Source organism: Sciurus carolinensis, chromosome 8, assembly GCF_902686445.1.
Source record: "Sciurus carolinensis chromosome 8, mSciCar1.2, whole genome shotgun sequence".
Lineage (NCBI taxonomy): Eukaryota > Metazoa > Chordata > Mammalia > Rodentia > Sciuridae > Sciurus > Sciurus carolinensis.
This window is the reverse complement of record NC_062220.1, coordinates 76,695,694-76,721,515: the sequence shown is the minus strand read 5'-3', so window position 1 is coordinate 76,721,515 and position 25,822 is coordinate 76,695,694. Positions and strand designations below refer to the sequence as shown.

At 35.2% G+C, this 25,822-nt stretch overlaps 1 protein-coding gene across 2 annotated transcripts in view; it reads left to right on the top strand.

Annotated features, from left to right (window-relative positions):
• The window catches only part of Crppa (CDP-L-ribitol pyrophosphorylase A), a 322,232-nt gene that overhangs the window by 32,766 nt on the left and 263,644 nt on the right, over positions 1-25,822 (top strand). For both annotated transcript variants that reach the window (XM_047562282.1, XM_047562281.1), the window contains exon 3: positions 6,883-7,032. In XM_047562282.1, coding sequence (XP_047418238.1) covers positions 6,883-7,032 — 150 coding nt within the window. The remainder of the gene's footprint in view (positions 1-6,882; positions 7,033-25,822) is intronic.

Below are 25,822 nucleotides of genomic sequence, written 5' to 3'. Positions count from 1 at the left end.
GCTTTTGGGGACACCTCATATCCAAACCATAACAAGATTTAAAGTATACAAGAGGATATATGTAGTTATATCCAAGTATGTTGAAATTTATACAGCAGATTTGAACATCCAGGGATTTTGGTGTGCTCGGACAGTTCTGGAACCAATCCTCTGAGGATACAGTATGAGAAGACATACGTTTTGAAGATATTCGCATATTCATATGGTATATTGGTCTGTAGTTTCATTTCCTTGTATGACTTTGTTTTTTGGCATTAGGGCAATAATAGTTTTACAAAACACGGAAAATTTTTTAAACTTTTTTTTTTTTGAAAACTTTGTGAGGAGATATTATTCTTCACATTTTTGGCATAACTAGTGAAGCCATGTAGTTTTTAGGTTTGACTTTGCATTCTGAGACGTTTTTAAATTCTTAGTGCCATAGATCTAGTCTGACTTTACAATCTTGAGTTTTTATAGTTTGTACCTCAGTTTATTCATTTCATCTATTCTCTAATTTGTTGAAATACAGTTCATAGTTTCATATTTCTATAAGATTGGTTGAAATGTCATTACTTTCATTTTTTTTTTGTCTTTTTTTGGTTACTAAAGGGTTGTTCTTTCCTAAGAATCACATTTTAGTTTTTATCTTAAAAGATGAGAGCAGAAATAAATTACTGACTTTTTATGTTTGACTTAGTTGTAGTATCCTTTCTTTCCAGTGTCCTAAAGTAGAAAGTTACATTTTTGACTTGTTTCCTTTTATACAGGTTTTTACTGTTAAAAACTTGCATTTATGGTTTGCTTTAGGTGCATTCATCGTTTATATATTGTCTATATTTTCATCTCCAAGTATTTTATGTTCTCTAGTGATTTCTTTGATTCATTGTTTTTTGGTAGAGATTTTTTTTTTTTATTTCTGCACATTGGCAAAATTCTTGCTTATTTTTAATCTTATCCTATCCTAAGTAGAGAATCTGCTTAGTATGATTCCAATTCTTTGACACTTACTGAGTCTTGTTTTATGGCCCAGAACATAGTCAGTGCTAGAGGACGTTCCGTGTGCACTCAAGAACCTGTTTTGCTCTTGTTGGATGGTATGTTGGATGGATGTCTGTTAGGTTTATTTGGTTTATGGTGTTTCTCAAGTCTTTCATTTCCATGTTGGTCTGCTTAGTAGTTCTATCCTTTATTGAAAGTGGGGTATTGACGTTGCCAACTATTGTTGATTTCTCTGCTTGGTTCGGTATATTTTTCATGTGCTTTGGGAGATCTGTTAGGTAAATGTGTTCAATTCTTACGTGTTCCCCATGGATTTACCTTTATCTTTATAAGATGGCCCTACTTATTAATACTTAAGGAATTTTAAAGTGTGTGTATGTATTATACGTGGATGTTTTTTACAGTCTTTTATGTTCAACCTATTTGTATCTTTGAAATTGTAGATCCTGTAGACAGCATATAGTTGGATTTTTAAAAAATCCAGTTTGACAAACTCTGCCTTCTGATATTGTTAATACATTAAATATATATGGATTTATATAGTTAGATTTATGTCTGCCAGTTTGCATTGGACTTTTCTTATAGTATGCTTTTTTCTTTTTGATCTTTTTTTTTGCAGGTGGGTGGGTACCAGGATTTGAACTCAGGGGCACTGGACCACTGAGCCACATCCCCAGCCCTATTTTGTATTTTAGAGACAGGGTCTCACTGAGTTGTTTAACTTCTGCTGAGGCTGCCTTTAAACTCACGATCTTCCTGCCTCAGCCTCCCAAGCTGCTAGGATCCCAGGCATGTGCCACTGTGCCCGGCTCTATTTTGTATTAGAGGAATATTTTTTTTATTTAATGTAGCTTATTTTTACAATTATAATTAGTTATACATGACAGTAGAATGCATTTTTACATACTGTAAATAAATGGAGTATAAGTTATCATTCTTCTGGTTTTGCATGATGTAGAGTTATACGGTTATATAATTATATATGCACATAGGGTAATCATGTCTGATTCATTCTATCTTTTCTACCCCCATACCCCCTCTCTTCCCTTCATTCCCCTCTGTCTAGTCCAAAGTACTTTTATTCTTCTCCAGCCTTGCTCCCCTATTGTGAATTAGCATCCGCATGCTGGAAAAAAAATTTGACCTTTGGTTCTTTGGGATTGGCTTATTTCATGTAGCATAATATTCTCCAATTCCATCCATTTACCAGCAAATGCCATAATTCCATTCTTCTTTAAGCCTGAGTAATATTCCATTGTGAATATGTATCACAATTTCTTTATCCATTCATCTGTTGTAGGGCACCTATTTTGTTTCCACAATCTGGCTAATTGAGAATTGAGCTGCTATAAACATCCATGTGACTGTGTCACTGAAGTATGCTGATTTTAAGTTCTTTGAGTATAAACTTCAGTGCGGGATCGCTGGGTAAATGGTGGTTCTATTCCAAGTTTTCCAAGGAATCTCCATACTGCTTTCTGTAGTAGTTGCACCCATTTGCAATCCCATCAGCAATGTATGAGTGTACCTTTTCCCCACACATCCTTGCCAACATTTATTATTGCTTGTATTCTTGATAATTGCCATCCTGACTGGAGTGAGATGGAATCTGTGTAGTTTTGATTTGCATAGAGGAGTTTTTTCTATTGAAACATTTTAATTCTTCTAATTCCTTAATTTTTTGAGTTATATTCTGAGTTTTTTCTGGAGCCCACTATACTGTTACCTTAATTCAAGTGAGCTATAGAGGCATTTCTCTTAAGTTGCTTATTTTTTCCCCCCTTTTCCCCCAGGTTATTAAGCATATACATCTGTGTCAGAAACTCAAATCCATTATTTTAATTTATTAGTTTATATTGTCCTTTATAGAAACCCATAGGAGAAAATGCGTGTATAAAGTCTCTTGTTTGCAATTTTTATTTTCTTTGCTAATATGAATTCATGTTGCTATCCATTGCCATTTCCTTACCTCTATATATCTTTTTCCCTATTCACTTTTGTGCTTTTTTTCTTTTTTCTTTTCTTTCTTTTTTTTTTTTTAGTAAATATATTAGATTTCAATATGTGATAGGCTAGTCAATTAACTATTCATTTACTTTTATAATCAGTTAATAAAAGGAAAAATAGGTATTTTTACTGTCTTTTAGATTAGATTTGCTTTTAGGTTTTTTTTTTAATATTCATTTACATTATTTTTGTAAGGTGAATCCATTAGCAAAGCATTGTGCTTGCTTTCTGTGAATTTTTTTCATTATTGAAATGTTGTCTTTGCTAATTACAAAATCTTTTACAGATTTTTGTTCCTTTTAGTAATGCATACTATGTGACACAACTGTTTTCTTATTTTCTGACAGTTATTAATCTTATTGCTGATCTTTTGTTAAATGATAAATCATTTTCTTTATGCTTTCATGATTTTTTCATTGTCTTTGTCTTTTAATATTTCATTGCAATATATCTTTTATTTTAAACAAATGGGATACATGTTGTTTGTACATGGCGTAAAGGCATACCATTTGTGTAATCATAAATTTACATAGGGTAATGTTGTTTGATTCATTCTGTTATTTTTTTCCTTCCCCCCACCCCTCCCACCCCTCTTTTCCCTCTATACAGTCCTTCCTTCCTCCATTCTTGCCCCCCTCCCTAACCCTAACTCTAACCCTAACACTAACCCCTCCCACCCTCCATTATGTGTCATCATCCACTTATTAGCTATATCATTCGTCCATTGGTTTTTTGAGATTGGCTTATCTCACTTAGCATGATATTCTCCAATTTCATCCATTTGCCTACAAATGCCATAATTTTATCATTTTTTTTGGCTGAGTAATATTCCATTGTATATATATACCACAGTTTCTTTATCCATTCATCAATTGAAGGACATCTAGGTTGGTTCCACAATCTGGCTATTGTGAACTGAGCAGCTATTAACATTGATGTGGCTGTATTTCTGTGGTATGCTGATTTTAAGTCCTTTGGGTATAGGCCAAGGAGTGGGATAGCTGGGTCAAATGGTGGTTCCATTCCGAGTTTTCTAAGTAGTCTCCACACTGCTTTCCAGAGTGGCTGCACTAATTTGCAGCCCCACCAGCAATGTATGAGTGTACCTTTCTCCCCACATCCTCGCCAACACTTGTTGTTGCTTGTATTCTTGATAATCGCCATTCTAATTGGGTGAGATGGGTGGTTTTGATTTGCATTTCTCTTATTACTAGAGATGTTGAACATTTTTCTATATGTTTGTTGATTGCTTGTAGATCTTCTTCTGTGAAGTGTCTATTCATTTCCTTAGCCCATTTGTCGATGGGATTATTTGCATTCTTGGTGTAGAGTTTTTTGAGTTCTTTCTAGATTCTGGAGATTAGTGCTCTATCTGAAGTATGATTGGCAAAGATTTTCTCTCACTCTGTAGGCTCTTTCTTTCATTGCGATATATCTTGCTGAAGGTATCTTCCAATTTGTAATCCTCCTGTCTCACCATCCCAAGTTGCCAGGATTACAGGCATGTACAACTGTGCCCTGCTGATCAACTTTAATTGTGTACACCATACAGAAAAGCTTTTGATGTCAGGGTGGACACTTGGATATGGGTATAGTCAAATTGGAATGATGTGATTTTAGCAGGGCTCTTTGAATGTTTCATTCCCTGACTCTTTGAATGTTTCATTCCCTGATGTATTATACTGTCCGTTCCTGCTGATATCACACCTACCTGTTAAACTCTTCATTGACTACTAATATCTCAAATTTATCTTTGATATTGCTTATCAATATCTGATTGGGACATAATTGTCCTACTCTGATGCAATTAAACACAGTACCCTTTGCAAGGGTGATTTTTGGGACCGGTTTGGGCTTTGTTCTGATCCCAGGGTGCTCCATTTCTAACTCGCCTACAGTTCAGCTTTTTACTTTCATGTAGATACCACTGTCCTCTTAATTACTTACCATGATAAGTAATTTTTTTAAGAGTGCATTTTGCATTTAGGCTTGACTCTCCCTGTACTCAGTTTCAAATAAACTTAGTTCCTTTGGAAAGCATCATAGATTTCTATTCTTAGATCTTTTTTCTCCACTTTGAAAAATCACTGCATTCATTACTCCTCTGAAACTGTGGATGGGTACAGAGTTCTTTTTTCTTGTAAAGACACCCCTATTTCATGATCAGGGTGCTTTGTGGGAGCAATGGAAGACTCTAGTTTTCTTCATGGTCTCCTTTCCTGGCATATAATTGCTGCCCTATGTGAACTAGAAAATCTCTTGGCTACACTTGCCTTTATATGGTATTGAAGGGATTGGGAAATGCTGGCACTATGCCCTGCCCCTTGGAGGAGATGGAGTCCCATTTAAAAAAATTCTACTTATACCCAGTAGGGTTTGTGTCATTCTGAGCTAGGGGAAGGCATGTAAAAGAAACAGGGCATGGATAAGGACATGCTTATCCATGTTCTTAAAAAAAAAAAAAAAAAAAAACTGAAATTCAGAATATTTTGTGTGACTTCAACTGCTGAATGTCTTGGGGAAAATTCTTAGAGCCTTTAATTTTTTTTTTTTTTTTTAATCTTTCACTAGTTTGCTGGCAGAAAGTTGTAGAGCCCCTCAGCCATTTTGAATGTCTCATGTTCTCTGTTGGTTCTATTTTTAACTTCATAGTTTGCCATACAATTCTAATAGTACCTACAGGTAGTTGCAATGGAAATTTTAATTTTTGCCGTAAAAAGGAGTATCCATTTGTGGGTATACATATGTTTCCTTCCTGTCTTAGTTTCTAAACCCTAGCAGGTGTTAGGCTTGTCTGGTTGGGTTTGCTCTTTATCTACTCTTCACCTAGTTGGAATACTCTTCACTATTTCCTCTGTCACTCCCAGCTGTCTCATTTTTGCATTTATGCCTAGGCTCCAAATTTCCACTTGAGGCACTGGAAATGGTGATGCAATTTGTAAACTGTCTGCTTGGCTCATATACAAACTTTGATTTTCAGCCAGTCCTTTGGCTTTTGTAAACCAGCATGTGGACTTTATCTTGCTCAGATGTTGGTCTCTTCAAGAGAACACTTGTTCTGTTTGTGCCTTGGCTTCATGTGCTATGATGCTCATGTAACAATTGCAGAAGAACGGACATCTTGAAGTCAATATAAGGTCTTGTTAACTGCCTATCACAGAACTTTATTTTGAGGCAACTTCTTTACGGTAACTCTCTGATAATGACATTCAAGACTTCATTACAAATGAGACCCTAATAAAAATTAAAAAAATTTCAGACATGAAGTTTTTTTTTTTTTTTTTTTTTTTAAAGTTCAGATCCAACTTATTAATAAGACAGAACTTTCATCATAGTAATGAAAAATCATTGGACATGTTGCCTGAGGAACTTTGCATGGAAATTTTATGTGTGAAAGGAACTGTTTTCAAAGGAGTAAAACATAAATTTATTGTTTGGCTTGTTTAGTCTCATTTTGGGGATCTTGGAATTTGTTTCCTTAAATGATCTAATGTGTAAATTAAATGTTCTGGAGGCACACTAATAAGTAAATATCAATTTGCAACTCGGTTTCACAATAGTTTTCCTCCTGCCCATCTTCAAGGAATACCCAATTTTATCTTGATATCCTTTTATGGTATTTGACCTCAATGACCTGCAATGAAAAGGATTTGAACCTACAATGAAAATTTCTACCTCTTGGTATGTGGAATGATAGCACTATAGAACTCATTACTTACCTGAGATGATGAACTTATGAACTGGAGAAAGCTTTGTCTGGATATTTGTTGAGATAGCTTGTTGAGGTTTGAATAAGTTCTTTTTTCAAAAGTGAGATTCAGAATCTGGAGTTTTACTTTAAAATGTTCCATAGGTGAAATAAGTGTGCTATTTACTCTTTTGTTTGTTCTTCAGGCAGCAGGAGCAGTTAGACCTCTCGTATCTACTGTCATCAGTCCCTCTGCCGATGGTTGCTTAGACTATTCGCTAGAACGAGCTAGACACCGAGCAAGTGAAATGCCACAGGCATTCCTGTTTGATGTGATTTATGAAGCATATCAGCGGGTAAGAATCCGGAGTTTTTATAAAAGCTCTTATTGTACTATGGTTTTCCCAAACCATGTCTACACTTGGAGAATTTCTAGAAGAACTTGGGGAATTTGAGCATTTAGTTGTATTCTAGGGCAAAATATATTACAGTGAAATAGTAACAATGTGCAGCTGACTCACAAGAGTCACAGGCCATCTGGAGGAATGCATTTGGAAACTTCCCTGTGTCCTCTCCCTCCCTAGAAGGGTCATGCAATGCACCCCTATCCCCTAGCAATGAAAATCCTGCAACACTTGCCCAAGGTTTCTCCCAAGCAAAGCCCATTAGAGACTTAGTGCCCAAGGTGTTTATTGGGTTGACCACCTAACCAGCCCCTGGCTAGCACATACAAAAATCCCACATTCTCTGAAGGAAAGCAGACTTCAGCATGAAGAGTGCTTCTATGCAAGCAGTCTAGGTAGATCATATCAACCTTACAAGTTAACTTCCAGACATGGCCCAGGACCTACCTACCTGAATGGGTTTTCTTAAGGACAGTAGTCTCAGGCCTGTCATGGTAAATTTTCTGCTCAGATGCTAAGACATTTTCTCAGTTAAGATCTGAGTTAAATGTAAGTGACAACTTAAGTGTCAAAAGATTTTGTTTGTGTTACTAGCGTAGCTTTGTTTCGTTTGGAAACACTGCTGTCCTTACATAGTTTTATTGCCATTCATTTGCATATTTTAGTAGACAAATATTGAATATCATGTATTGAACTTGTCAAATTTCTCAATGAGAAAAGTTAGAGCAGCTAATTCAGTGCTTGACTGGTATACAATCAATAAACAGTATAAGATGAATGAACTTTTAAGATTACAAGATAATGATAATACGAATATTGACTTATGTTAGAAGTATATATAATTTGGACAGATTTACATGTTAAATTATGAATCGATAATCTTGGCTTCATTAGTTACTGTTTTAAAATGAGATTATGTATAAATCCATTTTAATGATAAAAATGTTCCACTGGTGGTTTGATATACTTAAAATAATTTGGAATGCAGGAATTTTTTTTTTGTGATTTGATCATTAATTATATACAAATTACAAATCTAAGTTTTGAGTTTTTATATCCTATTTTATATGCTAAATTTGCTTGAACTACACTGCTATATGAGATTAAGGACGTAACTTATTCCCTTTCATATAATCACTTGTGCTAGAATAAATATGTATATAATTTCTATATTTTAGAAGATAATTCAAGTGTGATTTTTATGAGACTCTCCTTTTTCACCAACATTTGCCATACATTTCAGGCACAAGACAGGGCAAGAATGTTTGAGTGACTGGGAAGAGTGAAATCATGGTGGCGCCAGGGCAGCTGTGGATAGAAAGGTTCAGGTTCCATACCCCAAAGGGCCCTCAGTGTGGTAATATAGTCCTCCGGTTTTACCTTGAATGAGGTAGCAGCCTTTGGAAGTTGATGTATAGTTTTTTCCTGGTGTCACCTTGTCAGTGGTGGGGACAACAGACTACAGAAGAACAAGGGAAAATGAGAAATTATTGTGATGAACATAACCAAGGTAAAAGGTGATGTGACAACTGGGACAGCTTTGATAGTAGAGAATGTAGTGTGAAGCCCTTGCATTCTGAATGTATTAGAAGGTAAAACTCGGAAAAATAGTAGTTTGTACATGGGGTTTCAAAGATAGGGAAGAGTCATAGGCCCAAAGATCTGCTTTAAAAAACTAGAATACAGTTGCCCTTTGAGATAGAAGAGGTTTTGTGGGAGCAGATTTGGAATTTAGTTTTGACACACATGAGATTCTTTCTAGATGCACAATTGCCAGTGTTAAGGAGCATTGAGCATGTGACATAAAGAGCTTTAACGAGGGGTAAATATTCGAGACTTGTCATCATGCAGGCATTTAATGCTCGAAGGCTTGATTGAGATCTTCAAATGAGTCTGTGTAGAAAGCAGTAGTAGTCCAAAAGCCAAACCAAAGTTTTGTGCTGGAAGTAATGTAGTGTCCTATTGCTGCTGTTAACAAGTTACCAGAAACCTAACAAATTATAGCAAGAGAAATTTATTCTCTCATATTTGTGGACATCAGAAGTCTAAAGTCAGTATTTAAAAAAAATTAGTTTATTAGAGTCTTATAGTTATCCATAATAGTTGGGTTCATTTGGACAAAATTATGCACCCAATTAATTTGATTTCAATGTTCATTCCCCCACTTTTCCTCCTCTCTTCCTCTATTCTCTTTACTCTACTCTACTGGCCTTTCTTTTGCTCATTTATTTTTACTATTTTTTTATTGATTCTTTTTAGTTATACTTGACAATAGAAACTATTTTGACATATTCCAAGCTTGCATAAATATCTTACTCTAATTAGGATCCTTGTCTTGTGGTTGTACACAAGGATGAGATTCACTGTGATGTAAACATATGTAGGAAAGTTATGTAGATTCATTCGACTGTCTTTTCTATTCCTATTCCCTTTCCCTTCCTTTCATTCCCATTTGTCTGATTCATTGAAGTTTTATTCTCCCCACAGACCCCTGTATTGTGGGTTAGCATTCACCTATCAGAGAAATCATTTGACCTTTGGATTTTTGGGGATTGGTTTATTTCAATTAGCATGATAATCTCCAGATCCACCCACTTAACAGCAAATGTCACAAGGTCATTCTTCTTTATGACTCAGTAATATTCCATTGTGTATATATATTACTATTTATTTATTTATTTGGTACTGGGGATTGAGCCCAGGGGTGCTTAACCACTGACTCATACCCCCTGAGTTGCTGGGATTAGCACATGGGTGCCAACATGCCTGGCCCATTCATCTTTTGATGGTCATCTAGGTTGGTTTCATAGCTTAGCTATTGTGAGTTGTGCTGCTGTAAACATTGATATGACTGTGTCACTGTAGTGTGCTGTAAAATCAAGATGTTAGCAGTGTGGTTTTTACCTCTTGAGGTTCTCAGTGAGAGCTGGTTTCTTTGTCTTTTCCAGATCTGGAGGTGCTTGTATTCCTTGTGTCTGGCTCTTTTCCTGTACCATCCTAGCCTCTTGCATTCATTGTCACCTCTGCTAGTGCTCACTCAGGTTCTCCTGTCTACCTATTTGAAGGCTTCTTGTGATTACCCAAAGCTCAGGGCTCACCTGGATAGTTCAGGATAATCTCCTCAACTCATGATTAATTTAATCAAATGGTCAAAGTTCCTTTGCCATGTGTTAATGTGTTCACACATTTCAGGGATTTTGACATGAACATCTTTGTCGAGGGACACATTGTTCAGTCTACCACAGGAGGTGAGGAAGAACTGGCTTAGGAGATAGAACTATGGCCATAGGGACAAGGGGTTAATGTCTCAGAAGTCAGGTGTAGAAAGTGTTTTCAGATTGAAACAATGGTGCATATGGATTTAAAAGAAGTAGTGACAGAACTGCCCATATGTCAGAGCAGAATGAGATCACCAGTGTTTGAAGTTTGTGGTAGTTGGGAAACCCTGGTTAGAGTTGATCTCAATAGAGAATAAATAGGAAGGCCAATTTTGGGAGGAACATTTGTGCATATTGAGAAGAAAAAGGAAGAGTGTAACTGGAAGCTGATTTAGATTGAGAGTTTTGTTTAAGATGAATGATACAACTGTTTATTGATACACTGATAGAGATGATTCAGTAGACCGGACAGTGCTGGAGTGACGAGTCGGGACCCAGTAGAGTAGTGCTATTGAAGTTGATCTTGGCTAGGAATAGTGACAGCTCATCTGTAGGAACAGAAGGAAAGGTCAAGTATGTGGATACAGATGCAGAGGGACTAATGGATGTGGTGTGCACATTTAGAAATTTTTTGTTTTGTTATCTGGGAAACAGGTCCTAAACTGAGAGTAGGGCAGTTGAGGTGTTGAGATTTCAGAAAAGAGATGAAATGTAAAATGCTAAATAAGCCTTTGGTTCTTATATTCTTACATTTAGCCTAAAAAACATATGAAATTCTCCCAAGGACATAAATGTTGAGTATGTTTTTGGGGCATTGGTGGCAAACTATTATAAACTTTAAAAAAAGTTCTACAAAGGTACTGAATGGTTTAGTCAATTACGTGGCCTTGAAATATAGACTCATGTTTGCTTTTTATCAAGGTATAACTTTGTAGGACTCATGCAGAAAATACATAATAGTGTTCTCTAGTTTGTAAAAGTTGATCAGAAATTGAGCAGTTTTAATGAAGGTCATAGAAAACTGAATCTTCTTTAGAAGAAACACTTACAAGCCGAATAATGGCCATTGTGTGCTGTGGCAAAATAAAAGTAGAGGTGTGCAGTTGGTCATTATGGGTGACTCTTCCTCATTCAATATTGATGGAAAGTCATAAAAGTCATAGATGCCATTCTGTATGCTGACCTGCTGGCTTGTTACCCTATGATTCCTTCTGGTTTGTCTCACACCCTGATATGTGTTCTAGTCATATCTATTTTAGTTTCTCAAATATGAGCTTCCTCCTTCTGTCTGGAACTTCTTTCCCATCTTGCTATTTGTCCATTAGATACTCACTTGATTGTTTGGGAAACCTTATCCTGTCCTGCACATACTAGTTTAGGCCAACACATTACATGGTCTCCTGATGCTTTTTTTTTTTTTTTTCCTCAATTCCTTCTGAATTATAACTGAACAGTTATTTGAAATTTCAATTGTAAAATGTCTGTCTCGTTTCCTAGAGTGAGTCTGGTGAAATCAGGGATGGTATTTCCTTTTACTCTTCTTTTTTATTAAAACATATTGTGTAAGTTAATGGATTTCCCTGTGACCTTGCCATATGTGCATATACATGCATCAATGGTATCCATTCTCCATTCTAACCTCTCGACTTCCTCTCTCCCATAACTATCTCTGTTTCCTTCACATTATATTCCCTAATAGTCCTTTGTGTACTTTCAGGTCATCTTTTGTTTAACTTTTTAAATGTCCACATATGAGAGAATACATGTGATACTTTTTTTTTTTTTTTTTTTTTTTTTTTTTTTTTTTTTTTTTTTTTGGTATGTGGCTTATTTTGCTTAAGAGGTCCTCCAGTTCAATCCATTTTCCAGAAAAATAACATAATTTCTTATGTGGACCCCCGCCCCCCAATCCCTCCCTTTCTCCCTCCTGGCTACTATGAGCTGAGAAACTTTTTTTTACTGTGGCCTTCTTCGATAATGGGGCTCACCCCAGGTCCAGAGCAATGGAGTCAGCTAGACATGGACTGAGACCTCTGAAACCATGATCCCAAAATAAACTTCCTGCTCCTCTGAGCTGTTCTTGTCAGGTATTTTGGTTATAGCAATGCAAAGCTGACAAATGAAGTATGTATATTCTGTGTTTTCTTTATCCATTTATCTGTTGGTGCACCCCTAGGCCAATTCCATACCTTGGCTATTATGCATAATACTATAATAAATACTGGTATGTAGATGTCCCTTTTGTATGCTGAGTTCATTTCCTTCAGCTATGTCTTCAGTAATGTGATAGGTTGATAGCGGTCTTATGGTAGTTCTGTTTTTAGTTTAGTTTTTTTTTTTTTTTTTTTTTGGGTACTAGGGATTGAATCCAGGGGACACTTAACCACTGAGCTACATCCCCAGCCCTTTTTTGTATTTTTATTTAGAGACAGGCTCTCACTGAGTTGCTTAGGGCCTCACTAAGTAGCTGAGGCTGGCTTTGAACTTGCAATCCTCCTGCCTTAGATGCCCAAGCCACTGGGATTGCAGGTGTGCACCACTGTGCCAGCCTGATTAGATTCTTAATAAGTATTGTGGAGTGAGTTTCATGCATACCTTGGTATGCATAAGTAGATATTTACTGCTTAACACTACTGCTAGTTATATGAACATCATTGCATACATCAAAAACATACACATTGTTCTTAAAACCTTTAAGAAATTCATTTAAGTTAGTACATATATGGGCAGAGTTATGCACGAACTTAGTGATTCACAGCACTTTTATAAATGCAAAAATTCTCCTTATCCTATATTTTGTGGGATCAGTTAAATTGTGACATGGTCACTGGCAAAAGTCTTAAAAGGTCACTGAAAGTTTATACAGAATATTCGAGCATGAAAATGATTGCGATAGTTAATATATTAATATATAATACTATAAAGTTGTAGTAATAATGTATGGAATGTGAAATTTTTGGTTGCACGTCTAAGTATATGTGAGAGTGTGTATATCCACAGAGTAGAAATGGGTTGCTTTCATGGATCCTGAAGTTTTGTTATTGCCTGTCTGGATTAATAATTCAAAGTCATTAAAATGTGTGATATTTAAGATTCATAAATACTTAATTGGTGTTTTTGATGGGTCTTGGTCTCTTCTGTGTAACTAAATATTTGTTCATCGGTTTAAGATCATCTGGGGAGAAAAACTTATTTCTTGGGAATTTTTAAATGAAAAATTGAGATTGCTAAAGGAAAAGATTCCTAAAGAAAATAACAATGACTATTAAAGAGTAACAAACAAATTGAATAGTGAAAATTATGCAGTCTCCAGCAATATGAAGAAAAGGCTGCTCCAGAAGAAATTTTGTCCTGTTCAGTTTTAGGAAAAACAATAGACTTTCATACAAAGAAGCTTTTCAAATCACATTAATCTGTTCCTTGAGAAAATTAATGTAGTGGTCACAGATGGTATCCTGGACTTCATTGTTTAGAAGTCTGACCTCATTTCTAACATTCATAAGTTTTAGGTATACAGAACTTTAGAAGGTAATTTGTTAATTACATTTCATGAAAATGGACATGTATGAGAAGTGGGCAGGATTCACCAGTGAATTAGTGTGTTCATTATTGCTCATTATGTACCTTTGCTTCCATGTCCTAGACTTTACTGTGGGAACGTGATATTTAAATGTTAATGGAAATTGAGAATCTGTGTTTTTAATAACCATTGCCTATTGAATTTCAAAGAATAAAAATACCTTTAAACAGGTATTCCTTTTCCAAAATTTTAAAATATTCTTGTCATGTCTCTGGGTTCTGAAATATAATAACTATAAAACTCAAGTAATATAGCAGGAATTCCTATTTTTAGTACCTAGTTTGCCAATGTTCCACTGAATTACAATAAGACCTGTTTCTTGCATTAAGTGTCAACATATTTGAGCTTCAAATGCTCAGTTAACAAACTCCTTTAAAGATGGAATTTTATGAAAAGTATCTTTATATTCACCAAACATTACAATTCTCAAATATTACCCATATTTTTATAGTATAGTTTCCTATTCCTTCTCCCTTCAAATCCTAATTCTTTGCTTTTTCTTTCTTTCTTTCTTTTTTTTTTTTTTAATTAGAACTTTTTAGGTATACATGATAGTTGTATGAGTTAGTCAGGATGAGCACATGTATGGAAATCATTCCATTCTCCCATTCTCCTTCCCCTGCTCTACTAGGCTTTCTTTCACTCCTTAATTTATATTTTCCATTCTAGCTCCTGAAGTGAAGATGAAAGCATACTTTGCCAAGTGTTTAGTTAGGCCTGGATTTTGAAGGTCACAGTGGGGGAGAACCCCTGACTAGAGTCTGGGTAGAAACCTGTCACTTGGAGGGTAGGTAAGAAGAGATAGGAAGAAGACACAAGTCATTTTTTAACAAATGGAAATTGAGTAAAGGGTCAAGGAATAAAAAGATTCAAGGGGAAAGGTGAATGAAAGGAAATAGGAAGAAAATGAATGAGATAAAAATGAATAGTTAAAGATGAAGCATTCTGAGTAAGACTGTAACAGGGGTTCACTTCATGCTTTAAATATAAACCTTGCTGCTTGACCACTGATGACTTATTTTAAAACTGACATCTGTTATTTTACATTCACCTTCTTCCCCTCCATAACCTCCAGGCAAGCAAGATTAACATTCTTCTGTTCTCAGCTGAGTTATCTGCCCTTTAGCTCACTGCCCACAAGAATAAAGCTCCAGACCTAGAAACTGGAAAAACAGCTCTTTCAAGGATATAAGATGAACATTAATTAGATTTACTGATAATGATACTTGGAAAACATCCCTGGTATCCCCCTTTTAAAAACCCTCTGTTCTGCTGGCAGTTAGAATCACAGCCTCTGTGATGAGAGTCCACTGCATTTTCTCATTTGCTAGCAAATCTATAAAATTTCCATTTCCTGAAAACCTTGTCCTCATCACTAGATCATTGTCAGGGACAAGGATCTAACTCGTGGTACTAAGAAAGTGCTAACTTTAACAAGTTAGGTTAAATTATCTGCAAACTTTTGTTACATATGAATGTCAGTTGCAAACCATAGTGGCAATTGGTGCATCTAAGTTGTTAATGAAAACATGTTTTATGCTGTAAAATATCAAATGTATAAAATTTAGAATCTAAGTGGTGAGTCTAAAGATGTGAACATTTTCAAAGCTATGTTTTTCTCTACTTGTTATATTTCCTGTGGTTTTATCTTTTTCTATTTGCTACATTTTTTTTTCAATTATTCTACTAGATATGTTCATAGCCATGTTATTGTCTTGGCCTTATTTGGAAATATTTCAAAACTTACAGATGATTATGGCCTTTTGGCATCATCTTTAGGTATAATGATCCTTATTCAGATAAAGTTCTTTGTTTTTTTATTATTATTATTGTATACAAATGGGATACATTTTGTTTCTCTATTTGTACACGGAGTCAAGGCATACCATTTGTGTAATCATACGTTTACATAGGGCAATGATGTTTGATTCATTATTTTTTTTCCCTTCCCCCCCACCCCTCCCACCCCTCTTTTCCCTCTATACAGTCCTTCTTTCCTTCATTCTTACCACACTTCTTATCCCTAACCCTAAACCTAACCCTAAACCTAATGCTAACCCCTCCCACCCCCCATTATATGTTCTCATCCGCTTATCAGCGAGATCATTCGTCCTTTAGTATTTTGAGATTGGCTTATCTCACTTAGCATGATATTCTCCAATTTCATCCATTTGCCTGCAAATGCCATAATTTTATCATTCTTCATGGTGGAGTAATATTCCATTGTATATATATATGCCACAGTTTCTTTATCCATTCATCAACTGAAGGGCATCTAGGTTGGTTCCACAATCTGGCTATGGTGAATTGAGCAGCAATGAACATTGATGTGGCTGTATCTCTGTAGTATGCTGATTTTAAGTCCTTTGGGTATAGCCCGAGGAGTGGGATAGCTGGGTCAAATGGTGGTTCCATTCCAAGCTTTCTGAGGAATCTCCATACTGCTTTCCAGAGTGGCTGCACTAATTTGCAGCCCCACCAGCAATGTATGAGTGTACCTTTTTCACCACATCCTCGCCAACACCTATTGTTGTTTGTGTTCTTGATAATTGCCATTCTAATTGGGGTGAGATGAATTCTTAGGGTAGTTTTGATTTGCATTTCTCTTATTACTAGAGATGTTGAACATTTTTTCATATATCTGTTGATTGCTTGTACATCTTCTTCTGTGAAGTGTCTATTCATTTCCTTAGCCCATTTGTTGATTGGATTATTTGTATTCTTGGTGTAGAGTTTTTTGAGTTCTTTATAGATTCTGGATATTAGCGCTCTATCTGAAGTATGAGTGGCAAAGATATTCTCCCACTCCGTAGGCTCTCTCTTCACATTGCTGATAGTTTCCTTTGCTGAGAGAAAGCTTTTTAGTTTGAATCTATCCCAGTTGTTGATTCTTGCTTTTATTTCTTGTGCTATGGGAGTCCTGTTAAGGAAGTCTGATCCTAAGTCAACAAGTTGAAGATTTGGGCCTACTTTTTCTTCTATAAGATTCAGGGTCTCTGGTCTGATTCCGAGGTCCTTGATCCATTTTGAGTTGTTTTGTGTAGGGTGAGAGATCTTTGTTAATCATTAGCTTAAAACTGTCATTTTGATATTGCCAAGTACCGTTTTAGTATTTATATACCCTCTTTATCACATGTTGTATTTTATTGGTGTGTGCTTCTCATTCCATACTTAGATCTTTAATTGATTTGGTCATTTTAGTGTATTCTGCAACGTGGGCTCCTTTTGTTTTTTAACCTTTGTAAAGTAAACTAGGTTTTTCAGCATCATTTACTGAATCATCCATTCTTTTCTAATTTTTACCTCTGTTAAATTGCTAATTTATAATACATATGTAGGTTTATTTTGAGGTTCATCATTCACTGATTTGTTTCTTATGAAACTAATTCATTGTTTATTTTCTTAATTACTTCCAAAATTGTGTTTTTACTATACGTTCCTTAGCAAATACAGCCTTAGGCAAAGCTTAAATGCTGATACAAGATGATATATTACTGGTCTGGTCATTGCTTCACAAACAAACACAGCTGGTCACTTAATCCCATAGAACATGTCCAGACAGGTTTATCCAAAAGTGTTTGCATTTTTCCCTCCAGTGGAGCATTCTGAGAGACAGAATTCACCTGCCAGCTCCTTTTGGTTAACATTTCTCCCACAGAGTGAGATTCTGCTTGTACCACCCGGTCCCTTCAGTAGAAGGACTGTCAGATCACATGATGGGTACCATGGTGCTGCTTCACCTGCATCTAGAGGTAGTTAGAGGGAGAAACTAGACACAGGCTGTGCTCTCAGTCATAGAACCATGTAGGTCTATAAGCACTTACCTTCTTGGTGTGTAGAGCTGGAAGGCAGGTGAGATGAAGAGAATCTGAGGCAGGGTACCCAATGTGACTTTTTTTTTTTTTTTTTTTTTTTTTTTTTTTTTTTTTGCAGCTGGGGATTGAACGCAGGGCCTTGTGCTTGTGAGACAAGCACTCTACCAACTGAACTACATCCCTAGCCCTCCAATGTGACTTTTAATCCTTGTATCAATCTTCATTATTTTTATATAAGTCAGATATCTTAGGTTAAACTCCCTCTGTTTGAAAGGTTTTTATTGATAGTCATTGGAATTATAATCTTGGGGATGAAATTGATGTCTCTAAATTTTAAATTCTCACTTATGAATATTGTCTCATTATTCAGACATTTTGCATTCTTTGAAGGATTTTACTTTGTGTATTCTTCATAATTTCTTAAACTACATTTTAAAAAGCTGTTATACAATATTTTCTATTGCAATTTCCAATTGATAATTTGCTGTTTTGTTTCCCCTTGGTATGCTGAAGTTAAAGCAGGCAAATTATTGAAAACATACTCTTAAATTTATACTTGAATTCTGAGATTTCTATGTAGATAATCATGTTTGAAGACAATATATTTTTGTTTATTTTTATAACCTTAGGACCTTGGTATCATGTTGTAGAATAGCAAGTTTAAATGCACATCGTATTGAACATTTTAAAAGATTTTTTTAATATGAAATATGGCATGCTCCTAAAGCTAATTTATTTTCCTTATGTATTATAGAATACATTTCCTTATCTATTATAGAATACTATAATAGCTAGACTTAATCACTTAAAGAACAATACTACCAAAGTTTTAGATTATTATCCTAGTTCACACTTGTTTTCTAGGGACCATGTCTTAAGACAGATTTCCGGAAAAAAATCAATGTGGCTACAGTCAAATTCAAATGTATGAAAAAAAGAAAACAAAAAATGAGGCAAATGGAGGGCATAGAATCAGACTATAGAGGGGACACCAAAAATTAATGTCTTTTTGTGTTTTGTCCTGAGTTTATGACATTATGCTAGACAAAATAAGATCCTGGGAAAAGTTTATAATGTGGAAGATTACTGGAAATCTCTTGCTTGTGCTGTTCTCATAAGAAAGATGGGGAATGAAATGCATGAGAAGAGGCATACAATAGGAACATTTATTCTGCATAAGGAGTAGGCAAGAGGGTCTCTTGGAGCTGCCAAGGGCTTTTTTATTTTTTAAAATCCTGATCTCTTTGTTACAGAATTTGGTAAGAAAGGCTGCCTTTCTGAATACATAGAAATGAACTTACAGATGCAGTGTCTTAGTCCTGATCTACTGCAGGATTCTGCCTCTCAAATCAGATGCTGACTTCTGGGCAATGTCAGAAGGTGGCAGGGGTTATAAGGAAATATGAGAAGTTATACAGATGGACACTGAAGAAATAAACACAAGTATAGTCCAACTCTTGGCTTTGTATGTGGTGAGAACCAATAGACACTATGACCCAGTACTATGCTCTGATAGTACTCTAAGAATGACAGAGCCACAGATGACCAAGCAATTTCTCGATGACTCTACCTGTGATCATATCACCAGCATGAGTGTGCTAGCAAGAATGTGCCACTACGTAGAAGGAAGAAGTAAAGTTCAAAACAAAAAACATTCTGATTCATTAGAATACTGTAGGAGATCTTGATGGAAATCAGGTTACATTTTGTTCTCTATTAGTTCTGAAGATCTAATTTAGTCCTTTGTAAGCTGACTGGCATAGGTATTTGCATTTAGGCAGTACCTTAACACTTCATGTCCAAAACCTATTTCCTAGGCAACTTACTGTTTTGGTTGTTTCATTTCAGAAAATTGCAGCACAATGAAAAAATAATGAGATCATGGAAATATTTTTGTCATGAAGGAATATGGACTTTAAATTAAAGTTAATGATTCATTCATAATTTTAAGTCTTACTATAGAAAAATGCAGATATTTACACTGTAATACTAAATGGACTGGAGCCTCCAGCAGGTGCCACCCAAACAAATCACTATTTTGATACTTGCCCTGCCATCCTACTATCTCATCATCCATACCTCACTCAAGCCAATTCGTCCAATGATATTAGACAAGAAGCAATCCAAGACTTTGGGAACTCAAAATGACTCACTTTTATTTTGTAGCCAAATGACCTTGAACAATAATGATCATGGACATGAATGGCTCTGGGTCTGTTTCCACTTGTGTAAATGAGTTGTTTAGATGATGATTGAAATTTTTCTAGTTCTGACTTCTTAAACTGGTAAAGGACTAGGTAAGGCAATGATAATCCAGAAAGCATAAGAAACATCCAGTGATCATTTGTTTGGTTACATGAACATAATGGGCATGAAATATCAATTCAACTGAAACAGACAGTAATGGTGATTCTGTTGAAGAATAAGTTGCAAAGACATTTGCCAGACAGATCACTGCCAGGATAGTTGAAATTGTGTTGGAGAAGAAACATTTAAAAGAAGTTTTGTCACTTGGAGAACAGAACAAACTGGAAGGTTCATTTGTACAGCAAAATACTGGCCTTTGAATCCAAAGTTCCAGTATAATAGATCATTTAGCTTATAGCACTAAAACGTATTTAACAACTATCAAATTTCTAGTCATTGACATATTGCTTCCTTCTTGTAAAATAATTCTTAAATAGTAGTATATCTAGGAATGCATTACTCATTGAATAAAAGAAAATAATCCCTGTTATGTGGTTCAGAGCTGCTTCTTTGCATTGATCATAATTCTGATTTGGGTGTCTGTTGTATCTAAACTGCTGTTTGCAGCAGAATTGTTTATTCCTGATTGCTATAGAATTTAAGAGTTTGTGTAAAATAGGAATTGATTGGGGAGTAATATGTTTTTGAATTCATTGCAACTGAGCTAAAATGACCTCTTCAGTCTCATCTTAGCATGTACTTTCTTTGCTAAATTATGGAATTTTAAACTCAGGCCAAGGGAAAGGGAAACTAATTTTTTGAATACCCATTCTATGAAAGGCCTGTAACTAAGTGACAGTTCCATCTTTAAGCGAAGTCAAAGTACTTAAGTGGGGTCAATAGCTATTAAATGACAAGTGCAAGATAAAAGTTGAAGTTTAGTTATGATATTTGTTACATTTCCAGAAACTGAGTAATACTACAGTGACATGATTTATTCTAATATTTTTGATGATATGTGCCTTTAAAATATACTAAGACAAATATCTTTTTAATAAGGTTTGGTAACCTGGTATAGAAAACCTACAAAACATACTTCCTTACTTGACCAGTGAGGAATATGTTTAGCAGTACATTTTTATTCACATGTTATCTACCTTTTTATCTGTGGTTTTCATCTTTCAGGATAACTTTGTGGTTTAGTTCTAATGTTGAGTATTTTCTTGATATATCTGATTTAGGGGAAATGAATCTACCTGAAATATAAGAAAACTGGTGACTAATTTCTGATGACTCTAGTTCAGTCAGGAGGTTCAGGAAACCTCCCATTAACTGTGTGGTTAAGGACATTAAATTCCTTCCTTGAAAACACACTTTTCTCAACCACGGTAGTCTTCAGGGTAATCAAAAAACTATGAGGAGAAAATTTCTATCCCTATTTAGCTATTTCTTAGAATAGCTAAAAATGAAGAATTTTTCCCTTTTCCCTTATGGTAATCTCAAGTCTTTGGTAAATTAAATAAAAGGAAATGTCTAAAGCTTTCTTAGGCTGATTAAGATAGGTTACATCATTTTGTGCAGTCTGTGTGTTCCCTACCACAAAATATTAAATGGAATAAAGAGTATCAGGAGTCACAGACATTTTTTCCTTTCATTAAAAGGAGGCTAGTCTACCTACTGCATTCCTGATTCCGAGGGACCGTGGAATGCATCAATGCCCTTTGTCTTCAACCGTATTACAGGTTGTCATGTCATAACATGTCCTGTGTATACAAAGCAGTATAACATTATGTGGGGAAAAAAGTTCAACTGTACATTGGGTGCTGTATTTTAAAATGCAGTTTTTATTCATACGATGGCTTATTAATGCAGTTGAACTTATTAAATTCAGTTTCCTTCATAAAAGGAATGTTCTTGGCATTATACCTTTTTATAAAAGAATGTTGTCCTCTTCAGATTGTTTACTTAAAACATAACCTGACCATATTTTTAGTGAGCATTGAAACTGAATTTAGATTCTTTTCTCAGAAATAAGTTTAAAAGATAAGAGTAAATTTTTTTTTCTAGTATTGCTACTTGCTGCTTTTTTAGTTTTATTTTTGGTCAACAGGTAATTGTATCTATGAAGTACAATATGTGTATACATAGTGGAATGATCAAAGCTGGTTAATTAATGTATCACCTCAAATATTTTTTGAGGACACTTAAAATCCTTGTGATTTTGAAACATACAATATATTATTGACTGTAGTTGCCATATTGTGTGATAGATCATCATACCTACTTCCTCCTAACTGAAATTTTGTACTCTTGGACCAATTTTCCTTTTTCCTGTCCTTGCTACTGTACCAGCCAAGTCTCTGATAAAAAGACTATTCTCTACTTCTGAATTCAAATTTTTAGATTCTGCATGAAAGGCAGATCATGTGGTATTATCTTGCTGTACCTGGCTTATTTCATTTAACATGATGTCCTCTAGGTTCATTCAGATTGCTGCAAATCACAATATGCTTTTAAGGTTGACTAATATTCCATTGTGTATACATAACACATTTAAAAAATCTATTTGTCTCTAGTGGGCTTTTCAATAGATTACATTCCTTTTATTTTTGTTTTTGCTTCTGGTGTATTTGGAATCATATTCAAGAAATTACTGCTCAGAACAGTGTCATGAAGTTTTTTCCACTGTGTTCTATTGATTTTATAGTTTAAGGTTCAAAATTAAAGTTTTTAGTCCATTCTGAATTTTCTTTTTTTCATTTTTGAGTTCATTTGTTTTTAGATATACATAACAGTAGGGTGGACTTTGACTGATTATACCTACATGGGGTGCAATCCATTACAATTTTGATCATTCTTGTAGTTGAACATGATGTGGAGTTAAACTGGTGGTGTATTTATGTATGAGTATAGGAAGGCTATGTCTGATTCATTCTACTATCTTTCCTATTCCCATCCCCTCTCACTTGCCTTCATTGTTTTGTCTAAACCAATGCACTTCTATACTTCCCCTCCCTATCCTCTCTTCATATGGGCTAGCATCCACATATCAGAACATGCTACCTTTGGTTTTGGGGACTGGCTTTTTTCACTTAGCATGATAGTCTCCAGTTCTCCCATTGACCAGCATATGCCATAATTTCATTCTCCTTTATAGCTGAGGAATATTCCATTGTGTATATATACCACATTTTCTTTATCCATTCATCTGTTGAAGGGCTCCAATGTTGGTTCCATAGCTTGGCAATTGTGAGTTGAGCTGCTATAAGTATTTATGTGGCTGTGTTACTGTAGTATACTGATTTTAAATCCTTTGGTTATAAACTTCAGAGTGGGATAGCTGGGTCAAATCGTGGTTCTGTTCCAAGTTTTCTAAGGAATCTTCATACTATTCTCCAGAGCTGTTGCACCAATTTGCAGTCCCACTAGCAATGTGTAAGTGTACCTTTTCCCCCACATCCTCACCAACATTTATTGTTAATAGTATTGATAATTGCCATTGACTTGAGTGAGATGGAGTCTCGGTATAGTTTTAATTTGCATTTCTCTAATCAATAGACATGTTGACCATTATTTAATATATTGGTGTATTTTCTGTAATGTGTCTGTTCAGATCCTTTGCTTGTTCACTGATTGGGTAATTCTTTTTTTTAAGTGTTTGAGTACTTTGTGTATCCTGGGGATTAATGCTTTATCTGATGTGCAGGTGGCAAAAATTTTCTCCTATTCTGTAGGCTTTATTCATATTCTTCATTGTTTTCTTTGCTGTGAAGATTTTTAGTTTGCATCCTGTTTGATTCTTGATTTTACTTCTTGTGCTTCAGGAGTCTTTTTGATGAAGTCTCTTCCTGAGCCAATATGGAGAGTTTGACCTACTTTTTCTTCTATTAGGGTCAGGGTCTCTTTGGTCTAATACCTTAGTCCTTGATCCACTTTGAGTTGAGTTTTGTGCAGGGTGAGATATAGGGGTTCGATTTCAATCTACTACATATGGATTTCCAGTTTTCCCAGCACCATTTGTTGAAGAGGCTGTCTTTTCTTTGATGTATGTTTATTGTGCCTTTGTCTAGTATGAGATAACTGTATTTATGTGGGTATGTCTGTACCTTCTGTTCTGTTCTGTTGGCCTTCAATTTTGTTTTTCTGCCTACACCATGATGTTTTTGTTACTATAGGGCTGTAGTATAATTTAAGATCTGGTATTATAATGCCTCCTGCTTGACTTTTCTTGTTAAGGATTGCTTTGGCTATTCTGGGCCTCTTATTTTTCCAAATGAATTTCATTTCTGCTTTTTCCAGTTCTATGAAGAATGTCTGTGGAATTTTAATGGGAATTGCATTAAATATGTACGTGCTTTTGGTAGTATGGCCATTTTGACAATGTTAATTTTGCCTCTCCAAGAGCATGGGAGATCTTTCTTCTGAGGTCTTCAATGTCTGTCTTTAGTGTTCTGTAGTTTTATTGTAGAGGTCTTTTCACCTCTTTTGTTAGATTTAGTCCTTTATTTATTTGTTTATTTATTTTTTGAGGCTATTGTGAATTGGATGGTTTTCCTGATTTTTTTCTTTCAGCCGACTTGTCATTAGTGTATAGGAATGCAATTGATTTTTGGGTGCTAATTTTATATCCTGCTACTTTGCCGAATTTGAGTTCATGAAACTTTTTGGTGGAGTTTTTTTGGGTCTTTTAGATATAGGATCATGTTGTTGGCAAATAGGATAATATGAGCTATTCTTTTCCTATTCATATCCCTTTAATTTCTTCTATCTAATTGCTTTGACTAGGGTTTCTAGGACAATGTTGAATAGAAGTGGTGAGAGAGGGTATCCCTGTCATGTTGCAGTTTTGTAGGGCAATTTTCCTCCTTTAGAATGATGTTGACCTTGGATTTTGCATATGTAACTTTCACAATGTTGAAGTATGTTCCTACTATTCCTAGTTTATCTAGTGTTTTGAACATGAATGCATGCTGTATTTTGTCACGTGCTGTTCTGCATTATGATCATTTGGTTCTTGTCTTTAAATCTGTTGATGTGATGAATTACATTTTACATTTATGTTCATGATGGATAGCAGTCTGAAATTTTTCTTTCCTTGATGTGTCTCTTGGAATTTCTTTCATTTGGTGCTCTCTGAACTTTTGGTTCTGAATTCTATTTCATTCTTCAGGCTGGAGAAGATTTGTGACATTATTTATTGAATATTTTTTTTTATTTCTTTGGGCACACTGATAAACATGTATATTTTGCATAGTATCGTCTTTAACTTTACTGTCTTTCAGCTCTTTCTCAGATAAGATGGATTGTAATGAGTTGTCTTTACATTCATTGATCCTTTTATTCATCTAATCTCTTGTTCATACTCTTTATTGGGTTTTTCCAGTTTGGTTATAGTATTCTTTAGATCTCTGACTTGTGTTAGATACTTCAAAAAAAATTGTTGAAATAAACAGATTGTTTTTGCATGTTTTCATAACCTCAGCGAATACCTTTTATTATTTTGAATTTCTTGCCAGGTAAATAATGTATTTCCATTTGACCTGGCTTGGTTTTTGGAGATTTATTTTGTTTGCTCATTTGGATTGTTTCCACTTATTTCTTTTTCCTTGACTTACTTTCTGCATATCCAGCAAGAAAAATGTCTCTCCCAGCCTGGCCATACTTTCCTCTCATAGAAGGATTTCATCGGTCCAGCCAGCCAGGAATTTTAAGGTTCCTCTGAAATTTTATTTATTTTTTGTCAAAAGTGCTGTTTCTGGTTTTGGTGGTACCCTGTAAGATTATGATGTAATCATGTAAGTACTCTACATCTACTAAGGTAGAAGCCAAATCCTCTTGATGTAGCTGGGAGGTTTGGGATTCTGTGTACGTATTTCAGCTTCTTGTACTCTCCATGTGAAGCTGAATGTGAGCATTTGTCTTCCATCTCTCTGCATTAAGCTGGGGAGCATATCTATGGGAAGTGCCTGTACTGCATTTAGGTTGCACTCTCTGATCTTGGG